The 22,548-nt window shown below is 44.0% G+C and overlaps 1 protein-coding gene across 1 annotated transcript; it reads left to right on the forward strand.

The window, feature by feature from the left end:
- The first annotated feature begins 670 nt into the window (after nt 1-670).
- Nucleotides 671-21,776, forward strand: LOC8029722 (WD repeat and FYVE domain-containing protein 2). Its single transcript, XM_029982536.4, has 13 exons — nt 671-820; nt 1,096-1,272; nt 5,706-5,773; nt 7,591-7,664; nt 7,750-7,804; nt 8,468-8,618; nt 9,532-9,644; nt 10,449-10,575; nt 11,242-11,347; nt 15,309-15,410; nt 16,401-16,531; nt 18,946-19,054; nt 20,384-21,776. The coding sequence occupies exons 2-13, from the start codon at nt 1,115-1,117 to the stop codon at nt 20,408-20,410; spliced, it is 1,221 nt and encodes a 406-aa protein (XP_029838396.1). The 5' UTR covers nt 671-820; nt 1,096-1,114; the 3' UTR covers nt 20,411-21,776.
- The last annotated feature ends 772 nt before the right edge of the window (nt 21,777-22,548 follow it).

Genomic DNA, 22,548 nt, shown 5'->3' on the forward strand with positions numbered 1-22,548 from the left:
CACATTCTTCGCAGATAGTTCCGTTTTGAAGTAGCGGCACCTGGCTCGTCTGCTATTACCAGGAACCTCCAGTAGCCAGTCTTTGAGTTTGGGGTCTTTTCTAAACTTTTGAGCGTCTTTACCGCGCCCATTTCACGAAACAGTGACAAAAACGCCAAAGGAAAATTGGAACATTCATGCTGTTCAAACGTGCGCGCACAAAACGGGAAGGCATGTTCCGATATTCGACGTCTTAATGTTTTGATGACGTCACAGGCATTACTCTCACAACCCAGACAATTATTGAGGGTCAGCGAAGACGACTGTGGCTTATTATCCTTATTATTATGGATATGAAAGATGCATAGTCGACAGTAAACCGATATAAAACTTCTATATCTCTAAAAAACCGCCAAGGTTACATAAAACCGGCTAAAAATCCCGCCGCCCGCAAAACAATAATTTATCCCGCTAACCAAAACCAAAAACCGCTAAGTTTAGCGGGAAAACCGCTAAATTGGCAACACTGGGCCTTGGCAAGCCTTTTTCTCTGCGCATGGAGTTCAAGACGAGACCAACGAGACGCTGAAGCACGCGCTAGGACTGGAGTCTGGACTTTGCTGGACTGCTGGGCACGTTGCGCCATCTGTGCCCGCTAACAAAAACTAATTTCATCTTCCCTCGCCAGAGGGCCAAGGCTCGCGAGCGCTCAGAGCCAACAAGCACCGAGTAGCCGAAGTGTTTCACGCGAGTTACTTCATGTCAACGGCTGAACAGCTGATTTATTCGTGAAACAAAATTTACACCGGATTATCAACGAAGGTCGGTTTCATGTTAAAAGGTACGGTGTTTTTTCTTTTAACCGTCTGCTCTCTCGATCGGACCGATATGAGCCTAGCGGCGGCGTTTCGCCCAGCGAACGAAAACAGCCGCCCCTCAGAAAGATTGTCCTTAGGCCTACAGTATCCGTGCATTTTTTTACTGCGCCCTCCCAATCAATCCATGATAGTACGGTAATATATACGTACGCCTTAGTTGAGCAGGAAGCCTACAAAATGGGCGTGTTTTGAAATATTGCGTAACAAGGAGAGTGCGTGCTGTTGCTTCCTGTGACAGGAAGCAGACTGGGGCACCCATGGCTGCTGAAATCAAGCCGATAGGAAGTTCGGACGCTCAAGTCGGGAACTCCAAGAAACCGCAGCTGATCAACAAACTCGTCGGTCACCAGGAGGCAGTGAACGTCGCCGTCATCATTCCTGGAGAGGATGGTGTCATCAGCATCAGCGATGACAGGTAAAAATTGGAGCCAGTCGACAACTTCCTTGCCACTTTTGGCCCGCTCCCAAAAGCGTTAATGTTATGCACTACACACAGTGGGAGTTTTAATCATTCAAACTTGCGTTAAGTAAACACGGATTATAACCACACTTATCGTCCGTATCAGAATGGTCAGGTAGCGTAATTACGGAGCTTGTAAGTGTTGTACTGAGGTGATGAGCATTCGAGGTAATCACGATTAACGTGTGGGCGGATCACATAGCTTTGTTCCCGCGTTTGCTCGAGACTACACTTTCTTTTGTTGTTTTTGCACGCTCTAGTAGCTATCAGCGTAAAGAGCAACTCCAAGGGACTGCTTTTATAGGACACAAGTTCAAAAAGTGCTGCCATCTGGTGAATGTTGAGTGTAGTTGCAAGTAAGCTTGAGCCTGTGAAACTGAGGTCTTCCTTCTAATGGTTTACGTACTACATAATGCTGTCAAAACACTGCTGTTGATTTAGCGTGAACGAAGGGTGAGCACACAGGCAAGGTGATTCGTCCTAAATGTAACTAAAAGCTGGGACAGGAAAAAGGTTGGTAGAAAACACACTGAAAGAACACGCACACATACCATTTCCAACGGAGCTAAGCTTTTAATGTTCATGTACATGTTCATATACCCATCATTTTGTGGTTTGGAGCTGTTGGTATACTTCCTTATCCTTTGAGCTTAGTTTTGCTTAACTGTAATGTCAACAAGTGCTCGCTGCGCTTCATCTTGTGGATGAGAATGGATGTTATGAAAAATGTGGGTTCGAGCATTGCCATTTTGCGCAAGCCTGTGAATAAAAGGCCATGCATTCGTGTCTACAACTCTTGTGGTGTTGTGTCCAATATATAAAAGAGTGTGCATGAGTCTAGTGCAGCACTCATTTTTTGCTATACAAACTTGCAACAGACCAATGAAACAGTCGTGTATTGTCATCATACTTGGGAAATAACTCAATTACAGTAATTTAATTACTGTAATTTAATTACTTTTCTTGCTAATTTATAATTGTAATTACTTTTAGCCAGAAGGAAATGTAATAATTGTAATTTAATTAGTTTCTAGTGTCAGTAATTGCAAGTTTTCAGGCACAATTACAATTACTTTTACAAGACTTTGTGCAGCCGATGGAACCTCTCTGAAAGCCTCAGCGCTCGGTGACGCTCTCGCACACATAGACACGCACCCACATATACGCACAATAAGAATAGTATTGCATTCTTTATTTTGTTGCTTACACTGCGGGCTGAGAGACAATCCTCTTTGGAATCTACCTCAACGGCGCCGTGTGGGCCCGTCTGTGGAGCGAGCAAAACACAATAGCATAAACATGAAAAAAAAAAGCTTCAGCTTTTAGTTGAGCTTAAAAATTTTACTTGTCTACGTTTTTTTTTTTTTTTTTTATGTCAGTTTTATACACTCCGTGCGACGCGACTGGCGCGCCGCCGCGCGGCCGGTACCGAAGGTAGGCAGTGAGCACCCCAGAGAAAACGAAACCGAAACCACGCCGCGTACGTTGGTACGCGTTGAAGTAGGAGTGGTGCTGTTGCGCTGGGTTCACAGCATGAAGTGTTGCCTGTGATGCGTCATGAAGTGCTTCAATAGTTATGCGTCGTATCTCCTGGAGTCAAAGTTTCACAGTTTTTCACCTCGCTGATGTTTTGTGGGGCAGCGACAACGATGGAGCCGTGCCGTACGACACGAGAAATTTGGTGTCCCGATCATGTCTGCCACTGTGTCGGCACGGCTGACATATTCTACACTGCCGCGTTGCGCTCTGCATTTGTTTTCGTACCAGTAACGCCTACATGTGTCAGCGCCGATGGGACGAACTGAAATGCCATCCCACACTCGCGGGTATGCAGTGCCAATTTCGTTGGAGGAATGCCCTCCAAAGAAGTTTCGTCCCCATCGTACGTGTCGATGATATTTCCGGACAAACATGGCACGCAATCTATACTTCATGAAGAAAGATTTGAATGGTAAAAAAAGTGACAAATATAAATCTAAAGAAAACAACCATGAATCTAGGAATCACTGGAGAATCGGCGTTTGAGTATGCAAGTTTATGTGGTGTGCTTTCTTTCTTGATCAGCCTCCTTTTGGATGTGGAAACACTCATACCCCGAGTTCTGTAGACAACAATTTTTTTTTCTCGGCTTTAGAGCCACCTATCGCAAAGTGGTTCGAACTGGAAGTACCGTCCACTGGTCCCTTCCTACCTGTAAAGTGTGCACCTCCCACTATGAGTGGTATTTTCTGACAGCCTTTGACGGTCAAAGCCAGTTCCCATTTAGTTACGCCGCCCAAACTAAATTTCCACCTGGTTTCGCTATGCCAACTATTTTTGTTATAATAAGTGTTGTGCCAAGTGACGGTCATGTCAAAGTACCTGTGGGACGAAAATCAACACCTCGCACAACAGGTTATTACACAACAGCTGACCGCAAAAGCCCTTGGCGGCCAAACCGTGTTGGCCGACAACTTCGTTTTCTCGACTTTGGAACCACCTTTCGGAAAGTTGTTTCAATGGGAAGTACAGTTCACTAGTCCCTTCCTACCTCTAAAGTATCCACCTCCCCCGACCAGTGGTATTCTCTTGACAGCCTTTTCATGGTCAAAACCGGTTCCCATTGAGTTACGCCGCCCAAACCAAATTTTCACCTGGTTTCCCTATGCCACTTTTTTTTTTATAATAAGTGCTGTGTCATGTTACTGTCAAGTCCAAGCACCCGTGTGCTCAAATCTGCACTTTGCACAGCCCGCAATAACACAACATTTTGGGTCCAATATTGGATATACCGTACAGCTTTATTTCTTCATTCGTTAGAAACAACTTTCACACCTGCTGTCTTAATGAAGCTTGGCACACTTGGTGCAAAAAGTTAGTGGACATCTCACTCGCCTCCAATATCATCGTTCCAGCAGTCCTACGTTTACAGCGACGAGCGAAATGAATTTCCCACTCAAAGCAATTATGGTGGCGGCCGTCTTGCTTTTCGGAAAATTGCTCCAACTCCTTTTTTGGCCGCAAATAGAGAAATTCCCCCGAATAACGACTAAAACTCAATATATAAGAAGAGGAGAACAGCTAAATGCCCTTCTTAGGTCTGCCCCAGCATTCATGCAACGTCACCCTCAACGTATCGGCTCAAAAAGCAAAAGTTCCGTCCGTGCGCGCTTCCGCCGCCACAGCTTGGCATGCGAAAAGGCGCCGCAGGCTGCTGAACGAGCCTCACGGTCGAACGCCAGCTCCTCCGCTAGCGGCGCTGCGCGCGTTTTTCAAAGCGCCCCCTATAGTTCCCGCACGGAGTGTATACGTCTTTCTTCCAGTACTGTTGCATATTTGTATCTTTGCATTATTTTCAAGTTTATTTCCTGGTGGTTTTACTTCGGATATTATTTGCATAAGCATTTTGGAGACTGACCTCGCACCTGTGAATATTGTCACCAATGATTCGGAAGTCCCGATTCGGTTATATATTTCTGAGCCATTATAATTTCAACTCGATGGGAATAATTTATAATATCATGCTGTTTGGGTGTGAATGCGGTCGTATTAGCACGTGTGGAGTTTAGTTTTCTATTAATTCTTGTAAAATATTTATATATGACCAATTGTCACATTTTTATTTGGCGAGCTAACAAAAGTTTGTGAATCCAATTTTTTCGTTAGCCGTCTGGCGTCTTCCAGCTAAAGATCTAATTTATTATTATTTATTAAAATATAAGAACATAGCACTTCATTGCTCCAAACTGCCAATTTCTATCACGAGTTTAACAAAATTCATAAAAGGAAAGTACAATACGTGACATTTATGCAGCGATGCTTAAGCCTCCTCCAACATTGGGGCAAGGAGTGAACAAATGCGTTGCATTCTATACAACTCGTTTAAAGTTACATGGCCGAAGTCGGGTCGCTCTCAGAAATAAGTAATTGTAAAGTAATTTCATTACTTTTGAAAAGCAAATTGTAATTAAAATAATTACTTTTCACGTAGTAGTAATTGTAATTGTAGTTAAACTACTTTTGAAGCAAGGTAATTGTAATTAAATTATAATTTGAAAGTAATTTACCCATGTATGATTGTCACTAGCTTATAGATCAACACTCTGGTTACGAACAGGTCTGCACTTGCCCTCGCCAGGTGTGGGCACTGAAAAGCAGATTCGGATGAGGTGAAACGTTTTTGGATGTTCCGTGCTGATGGCAGTGCTACTACAGTGGAGCAATGTCAGAGCCACGTGTTAGTGTACTCTTCTTGGATTGTGCTGGGGCTGCTGTCTGGTTGTAGCCATTAAAAACTGTTTTTATTTGTTTTTAAATTTCATCAGGTATTTCAACATAAAATGAATCAAACAAGAAAGTACCATTATTTAAATATTATGTACTTTTAAATTAACTTGTTTGGCTTGCAGGACCGTCAGAGTATGGCTCCGGAGAGACACTGGGCAGTACTGGCCAAGTATATGCCATAACATGCCATGTGAGTTTTTTGCGTCAACATTGGTTTCAGATTCGGTTCATCCGAGCAAATCATACTACCTGGGCAAGTTAAAACCATAAACTTCATATGTAAAATGCCTTTGACATGTTGAATCATCCTTCATTTTGATTGTTATTCTGTTCATATAGTCTACATTTTCAGGATTTTGTATTCTTTAAAACATACTTGTCTTTTCGAAAGATAAATTCGTCTAATTTTCTGGTGTCTCCCAAAAATCAAGCCTTAAGCATCTTGTTAAAAAAATGTTTAAATTGTGTCAAAGCACTTGTTTTCTGGTATTTGCTGATGACATAAAACATTCTTATTGGTTTGTGATCATATCAGCAGAATATTGACCAGATGTTGAAGTGGTGTTTTCAAATTGTTTTAGCCTTAATCCTAGGAAACAAGTTGTTTCCTTGGTTAAGACACTAAAATATTTTGCTTATTATTTAAAGGCAATTAAATCAATACCTGTACTTGTGCTTGCATAGAGGAGTTGTTATATAAACCATTTTCATAATCTTAAAAGATTGTAAATAATGAATATAAAACAAACAGGATCATGGTAAACAGAACTACAAAGAGGACCCAACAAAAAGCCGCACAAATGCATGAGATTGTAAATAATGAATATAAAACAAACAGGATCATGGTGAACAGAACTACAAGGAGGACCCAACAAAAAGCTGCACAAATGCATGTATACATTTGTAAATGCCCAAGTCATATTAAATAAATGTTGTTGAAACACAGCAATCTACTGAATAGAAGCAGGGCATCATCTTGCGCACCTTGGCACGGCAACATAGTTTGTCATGGTTCGCAGTCTGGACTGTTCCGCCTGCCAACTCATGCCAGTCCACTGTAGCCTGCATGAACCGGGGAAAATTTGAATAACTTAGTTTTACAAAAAGAATACAAACTTTATATGGGTGATCATGACGAGACAAATTGCTAGCAGGTGCAAATGGGAGGATGTTATTTCGACGGAACTCGGATTAACTATGGAAGATTTTATGGAAATGAGATAACCTAGCGAGGTACCTTCAGTGCTTATTTGAGCATCTGCATTTTTGTTATTAGTCATGTTAGATTGCATTCCAAGAACTTGTTGATGTAGTACTTTGCTTATTGCTTTAAATCTTGATCTTTTTTGCATGAAAAAAATCTGCTGACTTACTGGATAAAAATTTTCAATCCACTTATTTGGTTTCATGGTCAGCTCCAGACTTTGGTTCAGTAATGTGAAATTGTTTTGTTGCTGTGTAGATGTGCATCTTGCACTTATTGTGTCTAATGGATTGTTCAGTTGTAGAAGTTACTAAGGGCTGTCTTTTCAAACAACTGTAGATGCATGCATAGTCACTCAGATGTTGCCTAATGTAAAGTGGCCAGGTCCCTTATAATTGTATTCATAGTCTTAATGCTGAAATGTTTCCTGAAGTTCTTTGTAACACAGGTTGTATCTCTATAAATCCCAGTTGTTTTTGTCCTACTCTTGCTGTATTTGACATAGTGTACCAGTAGAAGGCCTTGTAACTGATTTCTGTAGCTTGAAATATGCATCATGCTATAGTCCATTGTGCCTCAAGAAGGTAGGGGTGGGGGAAAGGAAGGCCGGGGAGGAGGAATCAGACCGGAACGCTGGAGAGGATGAAACCTCCTCACTCCAGCGTTCCGTCCGCTTCCCCCTTCCCCGGCCTCACTTCCCCTCGACTTACGCTCTTGAGTGGCAACGGTCTGTAGCACCATACTACATTGTTTCAAGTGTTCCCAAGAGCATTGATTTATTGTGTCCTTGGCAAACATTCCAGCTGCTGCCTCGTCCATGGACTACAATTCCGAGACCCGGCGCTTATTTATTGGAATGGACAATGGCTCCATATCGGTAAGTATTCGTTCCACGGTGGTATTTGTTGATTGTAATCCGTCTAGCAGAATGGGAGCTCACTGTACTTTTACGTTTTCTCCAGGAATTCCTAGTCGCCGACGACTTCAACAAAATGACTCATCAAAGAAATTATTTGGGTAAGTAAAGGAACCAGGGAATAGACAGTTGGGTCTAGCTCATCCACGTTCATTAAAGCTCTGCATGACTCATTAAATACCGTAATTATGATTTCCCGTTGCCCAATATTTCTTTTAGGTGACTTTAATTATCCTTTTATTCTGTGGACAAAGAGTAATTCATCTATGACCATGTCTTCATCCGAATGTAATGACTTTGTTAAACTTTGCTTAGTTTTTGGCTTAACGCAATTAGTTACTGAACCTACGAGAGTGATCTCGTCGTCAGCAGATGTTTTGGATCTTGTTATGTCAAACCATCCAGACCTTGTTTCACCAATTTTACATCTACCAGGATGTAATCCTGGTAGATTACATCTACAATCATTGTTTATTGCATTTTAATGTTAAAGCTACAGTGCCAAAATCATCCACTCGCGCAGAACGAGTTTGAGATTATACGAAAGCTGACTGTGAGAAAATTAACATTGAACTAGCAACATTTCCGGATGATTTCATGGTGGGGTTCCACACAGATCAGTCGGAGAAAATTGGCAGTCGTTTCAAAACAAAGTGAAATCACTAACCAACCTCTGGGACCTTCTGGCCTTCAAATATAAGCTCCAGAACTCCAGGGGGTCTGAAGTAAACCCTTGGCGTCCGTCCTCCCGCCTCTCCCAACAGCGCACCAGGGCAAGGTGGTGGGCATTGTGTTCTCTCTGATTGCCGAGTGGGTGCTGAGCGTGGCGAGGGACAAGTACTTCCAGTGGCACTGCTCAGAAACAGGTCGCCGTCTCGGCGGCTTCCAATGCAATGCCTGGTGCACTGCGCTTCAGTATCCTTTTGAGCTTGGGCCAATCAAACTGCATTTGCACATGTGCAGTGGATGTAAACCGGGTTTTCGTGACCTTTCTTTTTTGGCAACAGCCCGATTAATCACTCGCCATAACATGCCATTTGATGTCGCTGCGTTAAAAGGAAACTGAAGAAGTCCTTGAATTCGAACAGACAGAAAAATTTCTAATGTACTAGACACTTTGAAAATGATGTGTTTTAATTGTTCTTTCGATCTTACTAGCAGGAGCATCGTGACCGCCAATTAAAATTTCCACGTAGATTAGCCCGTTTTGGTGCGCCGAGGGTAGGAAAGCGCGAGAGTGAAGAGAAGAACTAGCAAAAGTGACGTCATCAGCCGGGTCGGATGACCCTTGCCCGCCAGTAAGTTGGCTCAGGGATGCCTGCCAATGATGACATCACGAAGATCTGGACAGATAACAGGTGGCAGAGAGGATCACCGTGTGCCCAGTGGCAATCGCTGCGCACATTTTTCAAAATAAATTCGGTTTACATTTATTTCTGCCCAAGATAAGTGCGATCACTGAATTCACGGGACAAAATTCCGATCCTGTCTCGGATTTCTCAAAAGTGCTTCAGCTTCTCTCTAAGTGACGTCTCGTCACACTGCAACGCCACGTGGTCATCAACGTCGCACGACACTGTGACGTCTGTCAGGTCACGATGTTACGTGACACGACATCATGTTGCACCAGGACTTGATGCCAAACGTTGCTAGGCTCAGTAACATTGTTGATACTAGGTCGTCACGAACACAACTTCGCACCTCGATTCACTTCACATGCCATACATGCATGCCATGAGGAGACATAAAATCTAAGGTATATTTTGTTAGAATGAAATTCTAGAGCTTCTGGCATCCAGTGTTGTCACAACCTTAAAGGAACGTGCAGATTTGACGCGCAGTCCAAGCATGCATTCATTGCCGACTACTCTGGCCACATCACCATGGTGAAGGTGGAGGAAACTGGCTACAAGCCAGTGACCACACTCAAGGGACACTCGGGTGAGTGGACGCACCGTTGACCCGCTTTGTGCAAGTGGTGGCACTTCATCACTTGAGAGGATGTGCAAAACCTAATATGTGCTTTATGTAAGGTAAGATAATGTGTTGCCTATTGAGTAATCTGTGGCTACCCTGTGTAACCATTTGAAATGCTGCTGAGAACATGTTTTGACAAACCACTTGGTGTCGCTACACACGATGGTGTCGAGCTGACAGTTAGCCTGTACTTGTACCGAGCCACAGGACTAAACGACCCATAGTCGGGGATACCAGCAGCATGAAACACCACCAACTAACTGTTGACCCTGGAAGTTGACGAGTATCTCGAGTCTCCTTTGTCTAGTCGGCGTTCGGAAGTGCTTGAGGCATCTTTCTAAGCTTGACGAAACCTTCAAACTGCTGAAAACTTTTTCTCATCTTGCATCGTAATTCAGTGGAAGACGGCACAAACAACAAACACAGAACTGTGCTCGTTCTTCGTTTGTTAGAGTTTTGTGTTTTTCCTTCGAATCGTCTTCCCCTTGCTCCAGGGATTACAACGTTAGTCTTAAACCAGCTCGCCTGCAGTCTTGCTCTAGTTTCGACCGTATGTCTATCATGCAAGTTGCCCTTCCAGTTTGTTGGATAGCTGTTTTCCCCGAAGGTACAAGCGCCGATGAGGTCTATATATTTATAGGCTTAGCTGTGGTGTGTGGACGATGCAACACTGAGTGGTACTACAAGAATGGGGTCAATTAGAAAAGACGCAGAGTGCCCATACTCGAGACCTACGGCCAATGGACGCCCCTTTCGTTTCTTCTGCAGGGAGCATTCAGTGCCTTTCTTGGGATGCCGAACGAAAGCTGCTCTTTTCCGGCGGCTTTGACCAGACCATTATTGTGTGGGACATTGGGGGAAAGCAGGGCACTGCCTATGAGCTGCAGGGCCACCAGTAAGTCTGAATGCGTGCCTCTCTTCTTCTGAATGACTAGACGGCTGAGTTTGTGTGCACCAAAAAAAAAATGGTACAATAGGCCATGCACTTGGAGGTGTGGAGATATATGTGCTAACAAGAACTAACATCTGCATTGCATCATGGAATAAGCTGAGAATTTTCTCTGTAAAAAGTAAAATAGTGGAGCAACTCGTGAATTGATGCCACTTCTCCATGCATAGAGCCTGCACCTTTTAACGAAAAAGGCTAGAGCGTCTGCTTTTTTCACTGAGTGCGCAGTCGCCAGTCACAGGAACTTGCAGAGAAGGATTTCAAATCAGGAAACGCAGGTGACATTCAGATATGCATTTGGAATCTGAGCACGTAAATATCATGCTCAGTAACTCTAGAGCCTACTTGTTTGAGTCTATATGTTATCTCTGCCTCCCATTGGCTGATGTTCTGTAGTTCATGATGAACTCCCAAGTAGACTTATGAAACTTCTTTGCAAGCAGGTGCAGGTTGTACGTACGAAGAAATAAAATTCACAGAAAGTTTTGTTTGCCCACCCCAAAGAGCTTTTCATTAATGTTAACCCACGAAGCTATCTTAAACATAGGATAGTTGCTTTAGCAAAAAAACCTCCCCTCCCTGACACCAGACCTGTGTTTTGCTTCTTTCCAGCAACAAAGTGACAGCCTTATGTTATCATAGTCCAGGAAAGACACTCATCTCTGCAAGCGAGGACTCTACGCTTGTGTTCTGGAACATGACAACCAAGAGGATAGAAGTGCGTGCAGAGGTTTCCTTCTACATACACTAATGGCCCGCGGTCTAGAAGCTATTTGATTTTTGTTGCATGATTGAAAGTGTACTAGTGCCACTTATGCATGACTTGTGCAGCTGCCCTTAGCACTTAGTAGTAATACTAAGAATTATCCCAGGCCTACTTGCACTTACCAAATGATGGGTTTGGAGTCTGCTTTTGTATTAGTGTTTTCGGGCAATGCATTTAGCAATCAGGAAAACGGCAACAAGGTTTCCAGTCACACTTTTGATGTTGCATTTCACACTTTTACCATTACAAGGGTGGATGCACCGTGCCAGTTGCGCCATTGTGCGCCATTCTGATCTCAAGTGCACACCATTGTGCCAAAGCTAGCCAAAAGTTTTTTTTTTTTTTAAGTTATCTTAATGGGATTTTCGTTCTTTACTGGCCATAGTGGTTTATTGTGTTGTGTTTGTTTAGAATAATTATGAAGCAATGTAATGGAACCACCATACCAATGTGATAGTATCAACATCAAAGCAGGTGACTTTCGTTTAACGAAAAACGGGTGCCAAGTGCCTATTTTCATGTAACGAGAATGACCATGATTTATTTTGGACCAATCAAGTAGACAGAGTGTTCCAATTCACTTCATGGTCTCATGTTGAGGAGCCGTCAGGCGCCAGCAGCACAAGGAAGAACCGCGCGAGTTGGTTGTTTAAGTCATCTGTTCCGAATGCGAGGAAAAGTAAATGCCTCTATAATTCAGAAATATGCCGTATTTGGACGAATATAAATACATAGTAAAAGTCACGTGTTTATTTTCGTACCACGTGTACTCATTTGGGTGTGTTGGTTTCTGCCGCCATGTATGAGCAGGGATGATGTCATGAAGCTTTCAATATTTTACGTTTGTACTTTTTTTAAGTTACTCAAGTTAACAGAGTCGATTTGTACTCTGTTAACTTGAGTATTGGGATGCATTCATGTTTGCTAAACAGGGACTTGGAACATTTGTATTTCATAATAATGAAAACTGTAGCCACTAAGTATTGGGCCATACTATGGCATCTTGAAATGGTTTTAATGCGAAAGCATTAACTGGTCCTGTGGAGCGAGCCGACGTCATCAGTTTGAAGCACGCAAACGGCACCTTCAATCCTTTCTCCAAGTGAAGCCAGCTCCCAGCTACGAAATCGTGCGAAAAGCTTAGACAACGGCACCTAGTTTCCCCGATCCTAAAGGAGTGGAGTAAAGCCGATGGATTTCGCCGTCAATCCCATTGGCTGACGCGCGTCGACGAGGCTCCAATTGGCCGTTGCGCGCGTCAGTTTCTACGACCGCTGCCCCATGGCGCCGCTTGTCCGCGCCGCGAGCGCGCCTGTAACACGAAGCGTCCAAGGTCAGAGCTGCGAGAAGAGCTGGGAGAGCGTGCGCACGGCTGATGCAAATACGCCACAAACGAAGCGCGGGAGCGGAACAATGGCACGCATGCTTTCGCATTCACAACTCATAAGAAGTGCTTAGGTGTACACATCGCGATACTGTTAGCGCGAACACGACATTGGCGCATTTTCACATTTTACTTCAAAATAGCATTAGCAAGCACAACATTTTATTGCTTAATTTATAGAACTAAATGAGCTCTTTCCGTTGCAATATTAACTTGAATGGACATCCCATGGTTTCAAAGAGAAAAACTGGAAAAACCGGCGATCGCTTGTTCGCGCTAACAGTGTCGGCTCTGTACCTTGAGGCTCTTGTTTTCAACTTGTAGATCTTGAGATTTGGGTGTTAAGCGCGGTCCAAACCAACGCTTCTTTTTGCGCCTGTAGGTCGTGCGGCTGCGGATGTGACGCATTTCCTGACGTTTTTGCTGTTTCCGGGCGCGCTTTCTGAGTCAGAACCGTGCGCTTTGGTTTGGACGGGCCAGCTTCGGGCGAGCGCGCACGCGCGCAACAGACTGGCCTGGCCGGCCAGTCTGTCACAGCCAGAAGGCGGAGAGAGAGAGTGATCGCGTTGTTATGTTGGAAGAGAATAAAAGTGGGGGGAGGAGAGGGCCAATTGTGGATGCGCACCGGGCGCTTTTGTCACTTGCTCTGAGAAGGCGGCGAAGAAACGCGGAGCCGGAACTAGCTTGCCCTCCACCGATTGGCCGGGACGCAGGAGCGCCCTATACGTCACCGCGCGTTTTTGTGCGCGTTGAGAAAGAAGTTGAAATTATCCAACTTTTTTGTGCGCGCCCGGAAGGAGCGAAGAAGTGGCGCAATGTCACGAAAATACGTCACATCCGCAGCCGCACGACCTACAGGCGCAAAAAGAAGCGTTGGTTTGGATTGCGCTTTAAATAGGCAGAACGTTTTGTTTTCATGAGGCTTAAAGGGCAACTCCGCTCAATTCCGAAGATTTTGGGATAATGAGTGATTTCGAATTAAAAAGCCCTAGTAAAAGACACTACGTCGTTTGCTTCGCGAAAAATGGGATATATATTTTTAAATTTAATTTTAAACACGAGCGGAAATCGAAACCGAAACTTCGGCTCCGTCCGGCAACATTGGCCTCGGGCCGCCAAGTACATGGCCATCACGTGGTACGAGAGGTCACGTGATCCTCGGCCCAACGACGGGCGGGATGGGGGCGGGCGAGCGTGCGGCAGGCGCGAGTGTCGTCTGCACAGCACTCTTCGCCACGTTTTGGTGTCTCTGGCATTCGACGACGTCTGCACAACTGCGGCATAAGTCTGGGACTCTGCGCACGTGGTGTCCATAGTGTGGACGAAACTCCGAGATGCAATAATCACAAACGGTGAGATGACAACGATGGTTGTGACGCGGAAGACGGCGGTAACGGCGGGACCACGGCGGGCGGTTGGCCTGCTCCCAAGAAGCGCGCTGCGCAGGCGCGTACGTCAATCACGTGGACACCGCCGAGCGCCGAGAGGCAACGTTGCTGACGTCACGCGCTACGCTCGATCGGAGAAGTAAAAACAAGCAAAAGGGGGCCATGTAGATGGTGTTTAGCTCAATGTTGGCTCCGCCCATGCCGTAGCCTTGACTGCGCTGTTGGTTGCGCCTGAATTCGCCCGCTCAAGTCAGCCGATTTCGGCAACTTGGCGAGTTGCAAAGTTTGCCGGACCGTTTAAGAAACATTTAGAAAGAACTGCGTCGTAATATTTGACGTGTGGTCTTCCTAGGCGATACTGAAGAGGACTGCATTGTTTTTTCAAAACCAAAAATGAAGCGGAGTTGCCCTTTAAGATTCACTTTTTTTTTTGCTGACTGGTGGAAATTCATAAGCGGAACCAATCGGCTACCAGGACTGTTCTCAGCAACTGCCATTAAGATAAATTGCATTAATGCTGTTTGCTGTTTTATGCTATGGGCTGGATTATATTGAAGGAAAGGGTATGTTTGCAAATGGTCCTGCAATGGTCTTATGGAGGTGCTTCTTTGTTGTGATATTTTTGTATTTAGAAAAACATCTCTGCGCTTATAGCTTTAGGTTTGGCCTGGGCGACCAGCTCCAAGATTTACTTATACTGCTACGAAACTCCACATTTGTGACTCTTGAGCTGCTCCAATGCAGAACTTCTACTGCTCCAAAGCTGCTCCAAAGGTGCACCTTTGCTGCTCTCAGACATGCTACAAAAGGCTGAAGCTTGCTTCCATCCCTGCATTAGCATAATATATCTTAATCATTATGGCTATTGAAGCTTTGTCCCAACAGATATATACAGTACTGTCAAAATATTTATCATCTGTCGAGCACTTAGATTTCAGAAAAAACTGTGATTTTCCTGGAGCCTGTTTCCAGCTATTTTTCCCCTTAAAATATTGAAATCTTTTTTTTTTTTAAACGAATCTTATTTATTCTTAGTTTAAGTCTGCTTTCTACTAGTGGCAGCTAGAATGAGGGAGCATTCTGAAACCTCATATAAAACAGGAATGTGGGGCTCGACGTGACTCTTGATGTTTGTTCACAGACTCCGGAGTGGGGAGAGAGCGACACGTGCCAACGGTGTTCTCGTCCGTTCTTCTGGAACATCAAGGCAATGATGGACCAAAAAACGATCGGGATCCGACAGGCAAGTGTTGTTGCACATTGTTTGTGATGAGCGCACTTGGATGGAGTAATCCACATTGTTTTTTTTTTATGAATGGATGGATGTTACTGGCTATAGCACCCTTTGTAGCTGGCGGTAGCTTGCGCCACGTAGCCAAAGTCTAAGAAAGACAAACATTTGATTTCCCCCGCCCTTCTAAGCCAATTTTGACCCCCTAACTATCACCAGGTGGTGTGGGATATCGCTGGGATGAACTTAGGGGGATCGGGCAAAAAAAACTAAAAACATCACCCTTTGCCTCTTGCCCCCAGCGAGGGAGTCGCCAATTTTCCTCTGGTCAAACCTTGTCGGCGTTACCCTTCACTTAACTCATTGGGGGACAGGTTGAGACTTTGGGCCGGAGCCACGCAAGAGGGAGTCCAAATTTATCCCCTGTCCCCAGCTGTGCTAGTTAGTCATGCATCATTCAATTTCCCCTAGATAATTTCCACTAATCATCTAATCGCCTCTTTGTAATTGTAATCCTCTTCTCCTCCGTCCTTCCATTATCGCTAAAAAAGCCCAGGGCCTCGGCCAAATCCGTTACCCCTTCAGGGAGTGCAGGACAAAGCCTAGTGCACTTAAAAACAAAGTGCTCAAGTGTCTCTCTCTCATCATGACAGGCAGCACATTATGTGTCTATTTCCCCTATACGTCCTCGTCCTCAAAACTCCCGTTCTCGCCTCAAACAGCGAAGAAGTTCCCAGTGGATTGTCAAACACTTTTCCTTTCTTATGTCCTGTTTTTGTGAGCTGTCCTGTACATTGTTAGAGCTGATTTTTCCTGCATTCTTATGTCCCACATTTTCCTTTCTGCCTCTTTCACTCACCTTTCCACTGAAGTAGTCTGCTCAGTCCCATCACTAGTGTGTAGGTATTTAAACGTAAGCTTTCGGGGTTGGTTTGTCCATTTTGTGTTTAAACTTTTAATGTATAAATACCTGAATACCCGTCTTTTCTTTTTCAAAAATAGCACCACTGTCGAAAGTGTGGCAAGGCGGTGTGTGACAAGTGCAGTTCCAACAGAAGTCGCATTCCCATCATGGGCTACGAGTTTGACGTGAGGGTCTGCGACGAGTGCCACGTCATCATCACCGACGACGAGTATGTTTTCCTTTTTTGGGTTTCCCTCTCGAGCTCCTCGCCCACATTTGTGCGTCTGCTGGAAGCAGAGCTTTAGACGTGGATTTGTTCGGATCGTGCCAGAGGCACAGCGAACAATATCTGTGTAAAAACTAGAAGTGTGCAAATATCAGATAGATCTACTGCCCATTGAATGTGAATAGTATTAGAAAGTGACTGCTAATTAAGTCAATGTTATCGAATACAAATACGTTATGTTTCATGTGGATCGAGCATGAATGTGCAATGTAAATCGCAGGGTTTTTTTGTTTTTTTTTTGAGCAGGCATGCTTGTGAAAAGGAAGTCAGATTGTGCAAGAAACATTTCACATCCTTGCATTAAAAGAAGAGGCCCTGCTGAAACTAGTTGGGAAAAACGTGAGGCAATATGGCGAGCAAAGTACGGCTGCAGGGGTCGGCACTGTGCGGTAGTTGTAAACGACGAAGCACCGGTGTGCAACCATCTTGCCTGTAAAGATTTCTGCATGCTTGTGCGTGTTACCGTATTTACTCGAGTAATAGCCACACTGTTCATGAAGAAAACCTGAGGGTTCGTTTTTCCGCAGAGCACGCAGATTGCTAATCACCGCGATCGACGGCATGATTCCAGCTGTTTACAGGACAGAGATAACGCCTTCGTGCAAAGATACCATCTGTAAAGATTGCATTTGTATGAAGAATCGTGTTCTCCATCTGGTTATTTGCTATGTTATTTATGTGCAACGCAATGATTGGCTGTATATATGTTCTGTGGGAAAGTAGACGCAAGGGCCTTGTTCATAAATAGTGTGGCTATTACTCGAGTAAATATGGTTCTACTTCGCAAAAAAATCCCTTAAAGAATGTAGTAAATAAAAAAAATTTAAAATTGTTATACATTTTAAAGCTATACAATGCATCCCACTGGAATTGCAACATAAGAAGTATCAATTCATCCTGCATTAAGTGGGTAGTGCAACAATTTTCGGGCATTAGTGTATTAACTGCGGGAATTATTCTGCATCACCTATAGAACGAAGGACAAAATTTTTTTATTGCATACACTAGCTTTTATTTTAAGAACTGAAACAAAGCAACCCTCACATTGAAGGTCGCTGCAAGCAGTCAACACAAAGGCGGTTCGCCACAGGGCCGATGGAAAATGCAGCGACGGAGGCAGACTGATTATGTTGACCGTGTCGACTTGATAATGTACACCTCATGGGGACAGCAAAACTGTTCAAATTCAAACCATTTGTGTTCGATGCGGTACTCACCGGGAGAAGTTGATTTTTGCTCTCTTCCGCTAACAAAAAGACTCGTCATTCCGCCAACAAAGACGCACAGTTTTAAGTATGCTCTGCAAATTGCCAACTCTTTAGTAGTTTCTTCGCCAAAGAAAACGCAAAATTGCACTTTGTGGTGCCTCAGCAGTTCCGTGTTGGCGACACTTAGCACGGAAAGCAACATGATGGTTCTTAGGCCCAATCACTTGCACTGTGCCACTGTCCGAAAGCGGACTACGGACTGCGGAACGTTTGTTGGCATCGATATATTTGATAAACGGAACATCTCGCGTAGCTGGGTAATGTCTCAAACGAAGATTTGTTGGCTGTTTGCGCGGCACGGTCGTGCTTGCTTCAGTAATTTTCGTGGTAACGATGCTGTGATGCGCGCCCCCACCGTCACGCTGGCTCGACTTGGCTTGGCGTAGCTTGGGCTGCTTTATAGGCTTGGCAGCATGGCAGTCCAGTTGCATGCCGCACCCTTTTCTTATTTTCTCAAAGCGCATGCACAGTCGATAAAAGCAATAAAACACACACTTTATGATTTAAGCTTGGTCAACATAACCGCGATGCTGTTTCGTGGTCCCAGAGTTGCCGGACTTCTCGAGCACATAAAAAGAGCCTTTGAAGTAACCAGTCCCAGACACAAACTTTGAATTACTGCCACATTTTTCCCCTTCGACTTCTATGCGCAATTGCCGGGACCACACACCTGCTTTGAAGTAATAAAAAAAAAAAATTGTAATGAAGCGACTTTGAGTTATTGAGAGTCGACTGCACTCCCAACGACGGAACGCCGTGGTTCCCACCCACGCCGCACACGCAACCGCAAATCGGCAAATAAGGCATTTTTTTGCCTTTGCGATTACTCGGTGGAATTGGAGTATTTCGGGGGAAGGTGCCGCACTTTTTCTGTCTTGTGCCGAGACAAACAATATAAAATTTACAAACTGCATATTCTCTAAACGTGGAAAACGTTGCAGTATCCCTTTAACAACGCCATTTCTAAGAAAAGACAACTTTCACTTTGATGCTTCTTCTAGTGTGCATCCATGAGACACCTTACCTTTTAGGGGCCCTTGGCATGGATTGAAGCCGGGAAATGAAAGAGGGCCCGTTTCCCCATTTCAGCCGTGTGTCCATGGCAACGTTCCACGAAGCCCGGCACCCAGTGGTGCACATGCACCTGGACGTCACACGGGGCCACCTGTTAACCACAGGCTCCGATAGGGTCATAAAGGTGAGAGCCCTCCGGCTTCGAGCAGTATCCACTGCTGAATGCGTCCAGTCACCTAAACTCGTTAGAAGCCTACTTTGTTTTGCTGTATCACCCAGAACGTACAAATATTGTAATACATTCTCAGAAAGAAAAAAGGGTATACTGGTCTTACATTCTTTGTCCCATACAATACACCCCATAACTTCGGTTCAATGCACAGTGCACTGACGTCAACAGACTGTGCAAACTTTCACACGCGGCTTGATAGCCGAGTGGTACTTCTTAAAATAGCTAATGTACATGTGTCTGACTACAAAAAAAAACAAAAAAACAATCGGTTTTTTTTTTTGGCCTTACTGCAAAACCTTTTTTTTTTTTTTCTGTAGCCTTGGATACATACTTTAGCTGTTTAATAAGTTATATCGCACCGTGACCGAGCCCCTCGTAAAAGTAGGGGCTGTTAGTTCAACGTCAGCACACTGTACGTCGAAAAGAAGTTTTGGGGTGTACTACTCTATGGGACAAAAGGGTGTAACAATACACCCTTTTTTTTTTAGATTAGAATAATGTGGCTCTACCGGAATTTCGATCCCTTGCCTTCATATTCTGCCACAAAAGTCAGATTTGCACGGCAATATTCAGCTAGGCCGATATAGTACTGCTAGTGGTCGTGGCAAGCAAACATTGCATCGCTCAGTTCCCATGGCGATTCGCTGTCGGTTCTTGACATAGGCCCCCAAAGTGTATTGGCATGCTCTGTGTGCATTGGTCTTTAAAAAAAACATTGAACTTCCTTAAAAATAATTTTTTTTTAATTGCCTGGCTTCTGGACATGCATGCCATAAAATTAATTTTTCCTGTAAAATGCAATATTTATGCCATGAAATGCATTTTTAGTAGTGATTCTGAAACTAGCTTGTATCTTGAGGTTGGTGTCTCAAAATAGAAATTAATTTTGGGACTGCTCCTAACTACGAATGTGTCTTACAGCATAAATATTGCATTAAAGAAGTGTTTTTTTTTTCCAGGGAATATTAATTTTGTGTGTGTACACTTCAAAATACTTGATATAATAGTGATTCTTTTTTAATAACATTTTGCATTGCTTTTTATGTTAGAGTGAGCAAACCAAGCGTATAAAAGTTAGTCTTGTCGAATGCACGAGCATTCAAGAACTGTCGCAGGCAACTGGCACGACCAGCTGCTTTCAGCACTCGGAAACGATTGCTGTCAATACGCGAAGTGTTCCAAGTGCTTTTCTTCATATTTGAAAGTTCACCTATAATGGTCGACTTTGGACCCAGGAACTCTGAACCTTACCCCTCTTTCTTGTGGCACCTCAATTTTCAGATATGGGACATCAGCCACATGCTGTAGGGTGCAGAACCTCACAAAGAGCAGCATCGAGAAGACGACCCTAGCTTTCCACTTTGTTGCCATACTCTGCGTTGGAGCCAGGCAAATGCAGCCAGGGGTCCCGTCTGGTGTAGTCTTTCACTAAGCTCTGGTCTCCCAGTGACACCCCCAAATATCGTAAGGTAGTAGTACAGCGGGGGAGCAGTTTGTAACGGTGCAAGGGTGCGGGAGTCGACACAGGCTGCCACCGTTTTCTTTTTGTTTGTTTTGTAACATGCCTAGAAGGTGTTGGACTACACTCCGAAGGTGGTGCATGACCCTCCCTCTCGAATGCATGTGTCAGCCACGCGAGCCACGCGACACTCTTCTAAACACAGTAGTGCGACAATTGGAGGGTGCTTGGAGTGTGTAAGTATGTGCGGTCAACTTGGTTACATTTATTTATACGTGGGCGTGTCCAAGCACATTTTCACGCAAGCTCGGTTTTATATTTGCCATTTCGCCCCAGCGTTTGTTGGCGACTTGGAACGTGAAAACGTCTTTTTGATCGGGGTAAAAAGGGATTGCGGAAAGGCGGTAATTGGACTGGGTGATCGATGATATAAAAGACTACCAGTGGAATGTATGATTTGAACAGGTACCAACCAAAGATGCTGCTGCACTTTTTCTTTTTTGACCAAGTCAAGCTGAGAAGGTCTGATCGGTTCTCTTCTGTGCACGTAGACACAGTGGATGTGTCTACGTTACGTTTGTCATTGAAGTATGCATCATAAGTTTACTTTGTTTGGGTTGAACTCACCAATAATGTGCAGTTAGTGTGTTAGGTTATGTATATTTCTGTGTTGCACTTTCTATCGATTAGTATTGTGAGGCAGCACAAGCTATTCATAATTCAGATCTGTATGAAAGCTTTGAGTCACATGAGACTTTCTTTTTTTTTCTTTTCTCCCTTTTGTTGACACAAACTTATTGTTGACAAATTAAGTTCTATATCGCCATAGCCAGGATTATGTCGAGCGTCACATCACCTTTGTTTCTATCGTTGGCAGCCCCCAAGGTTTGTGTAATAGCCAGTGTTCCAGGCTGTGTCAATTCCACTGTAGTCCAAAATAGCTAACTCTGAACTGGGTACATTGGAAATGGTGCTTGAACAGACAAAGTCTTAACTCCAGTTCTAATGTTCCTGAAAGTCGGTGTTTCCCCACTCCCCCACTGTTACCTTGTCTTGTCCAATATGAAAGTGCAGACACTGTGGATATCTTTGTGCCGTCGAATAATGATTGCTACTGCTAAATGGTCTTGCAAAAGTTGTTATATACATCTGTGATATGCAGCTCTAGCAAAGTAAAAAGTGGGTTAATGTGCTTAATAAATTCATATGCATTGAGTTGAGGCCTTGCTTTTTTTTTTTTCTTCCTGTACATGCCTGTTTTATCTATGTAGGCACAGCTAGACATTGGAGCACGTGCCAAACCCTATGAATTGGGCAACAACTAGCAGCACCTGGCTGATCAATCAGGTGTTATCCTATGCATCTGGGTGCACACTTGCAACACGAAAGCCTCCAGAGGAACAAAGGCACAGATGCAGCATTGGTGGTTTGGCCAATTGTTCCCATATTACGAGGATTCCACTAGTTACCCCATAGCATGATAAGTGAAAGTCTATCTATAATGTAAGTCCAGTGTGGAACTACTGTGCAAGAATGCCACGCAATCCCCGTGAGATACGGTAAATTTTAATATTTCATGGTGGAACATCCTGTCGCATATTTATAAACTTGGGCTAGTTGGTAAAATGTTGCTACAAATATGGAAATAGCATGAAACAAAACTAGACCACAATGAAGCATAAATATAGCTTGTTACAACAGTAAGAAATATGCTTTCCAAATACCTCTTCTCTGGGGTCCTTTGGGAAAAGCTCAAAGGGTTCAAGTTGGGAACAGTGTCAAATCGGTATACCTTACGATACTACATTTTTTCGTTAGAAAACTTCAGAAATGCGTATAAAAAAATCAAAGTAGCCACTGACTAAAACTGCACTTAACTAGTTTTGCTGATTTCAAGTGTTAACTCTACGGCAAGCTACTGATGACGTGACACATGCAAAACTCTCCTGTTGTAAGACAAATGCAAACAGTGGTTGGGAGCAGGGCC

Source organism: Ixodes scapularis, unplaced genomic scaffold (assembly GCF_016920785.2).
Source record: "Ixodes scapularis isolate PalLabHiFi unplaced genomic scaffold, ASM1692078v2 PGA_scaffold3__209_contigs__length_174095766, whole genome shotgun sequence".
NCBI lineage: Eukaryota > Metazoa > Arthropoda > Arachnida > Ixodida > Ixodidae > Ixodes > Ixodes scapularis.

Coding starts and splice junctions, on each gene's coding strand:
- LOC8029722 (XM_029982536.4), top strand. CDS start 1,115: ATGGCTGCTGAAATCAAGCCGATAGGAAGTTCGGACGCTCAAGTCGGG. Junction 8,619..9,531: donor GCCTGGTGCACTGCGCTTCA/GTATCCTTTTGA, acceptor AGGAACGTGCAG/ATTTGACGCGCAGTCCAAGC. Junction 10,576..11,241: donor TATGAGCTGCAGGGCCACCA/GTAAGTCTGAAT, acceptor GCTTCTTTCCAG/CAACAAAGTGACAGCCTTAT.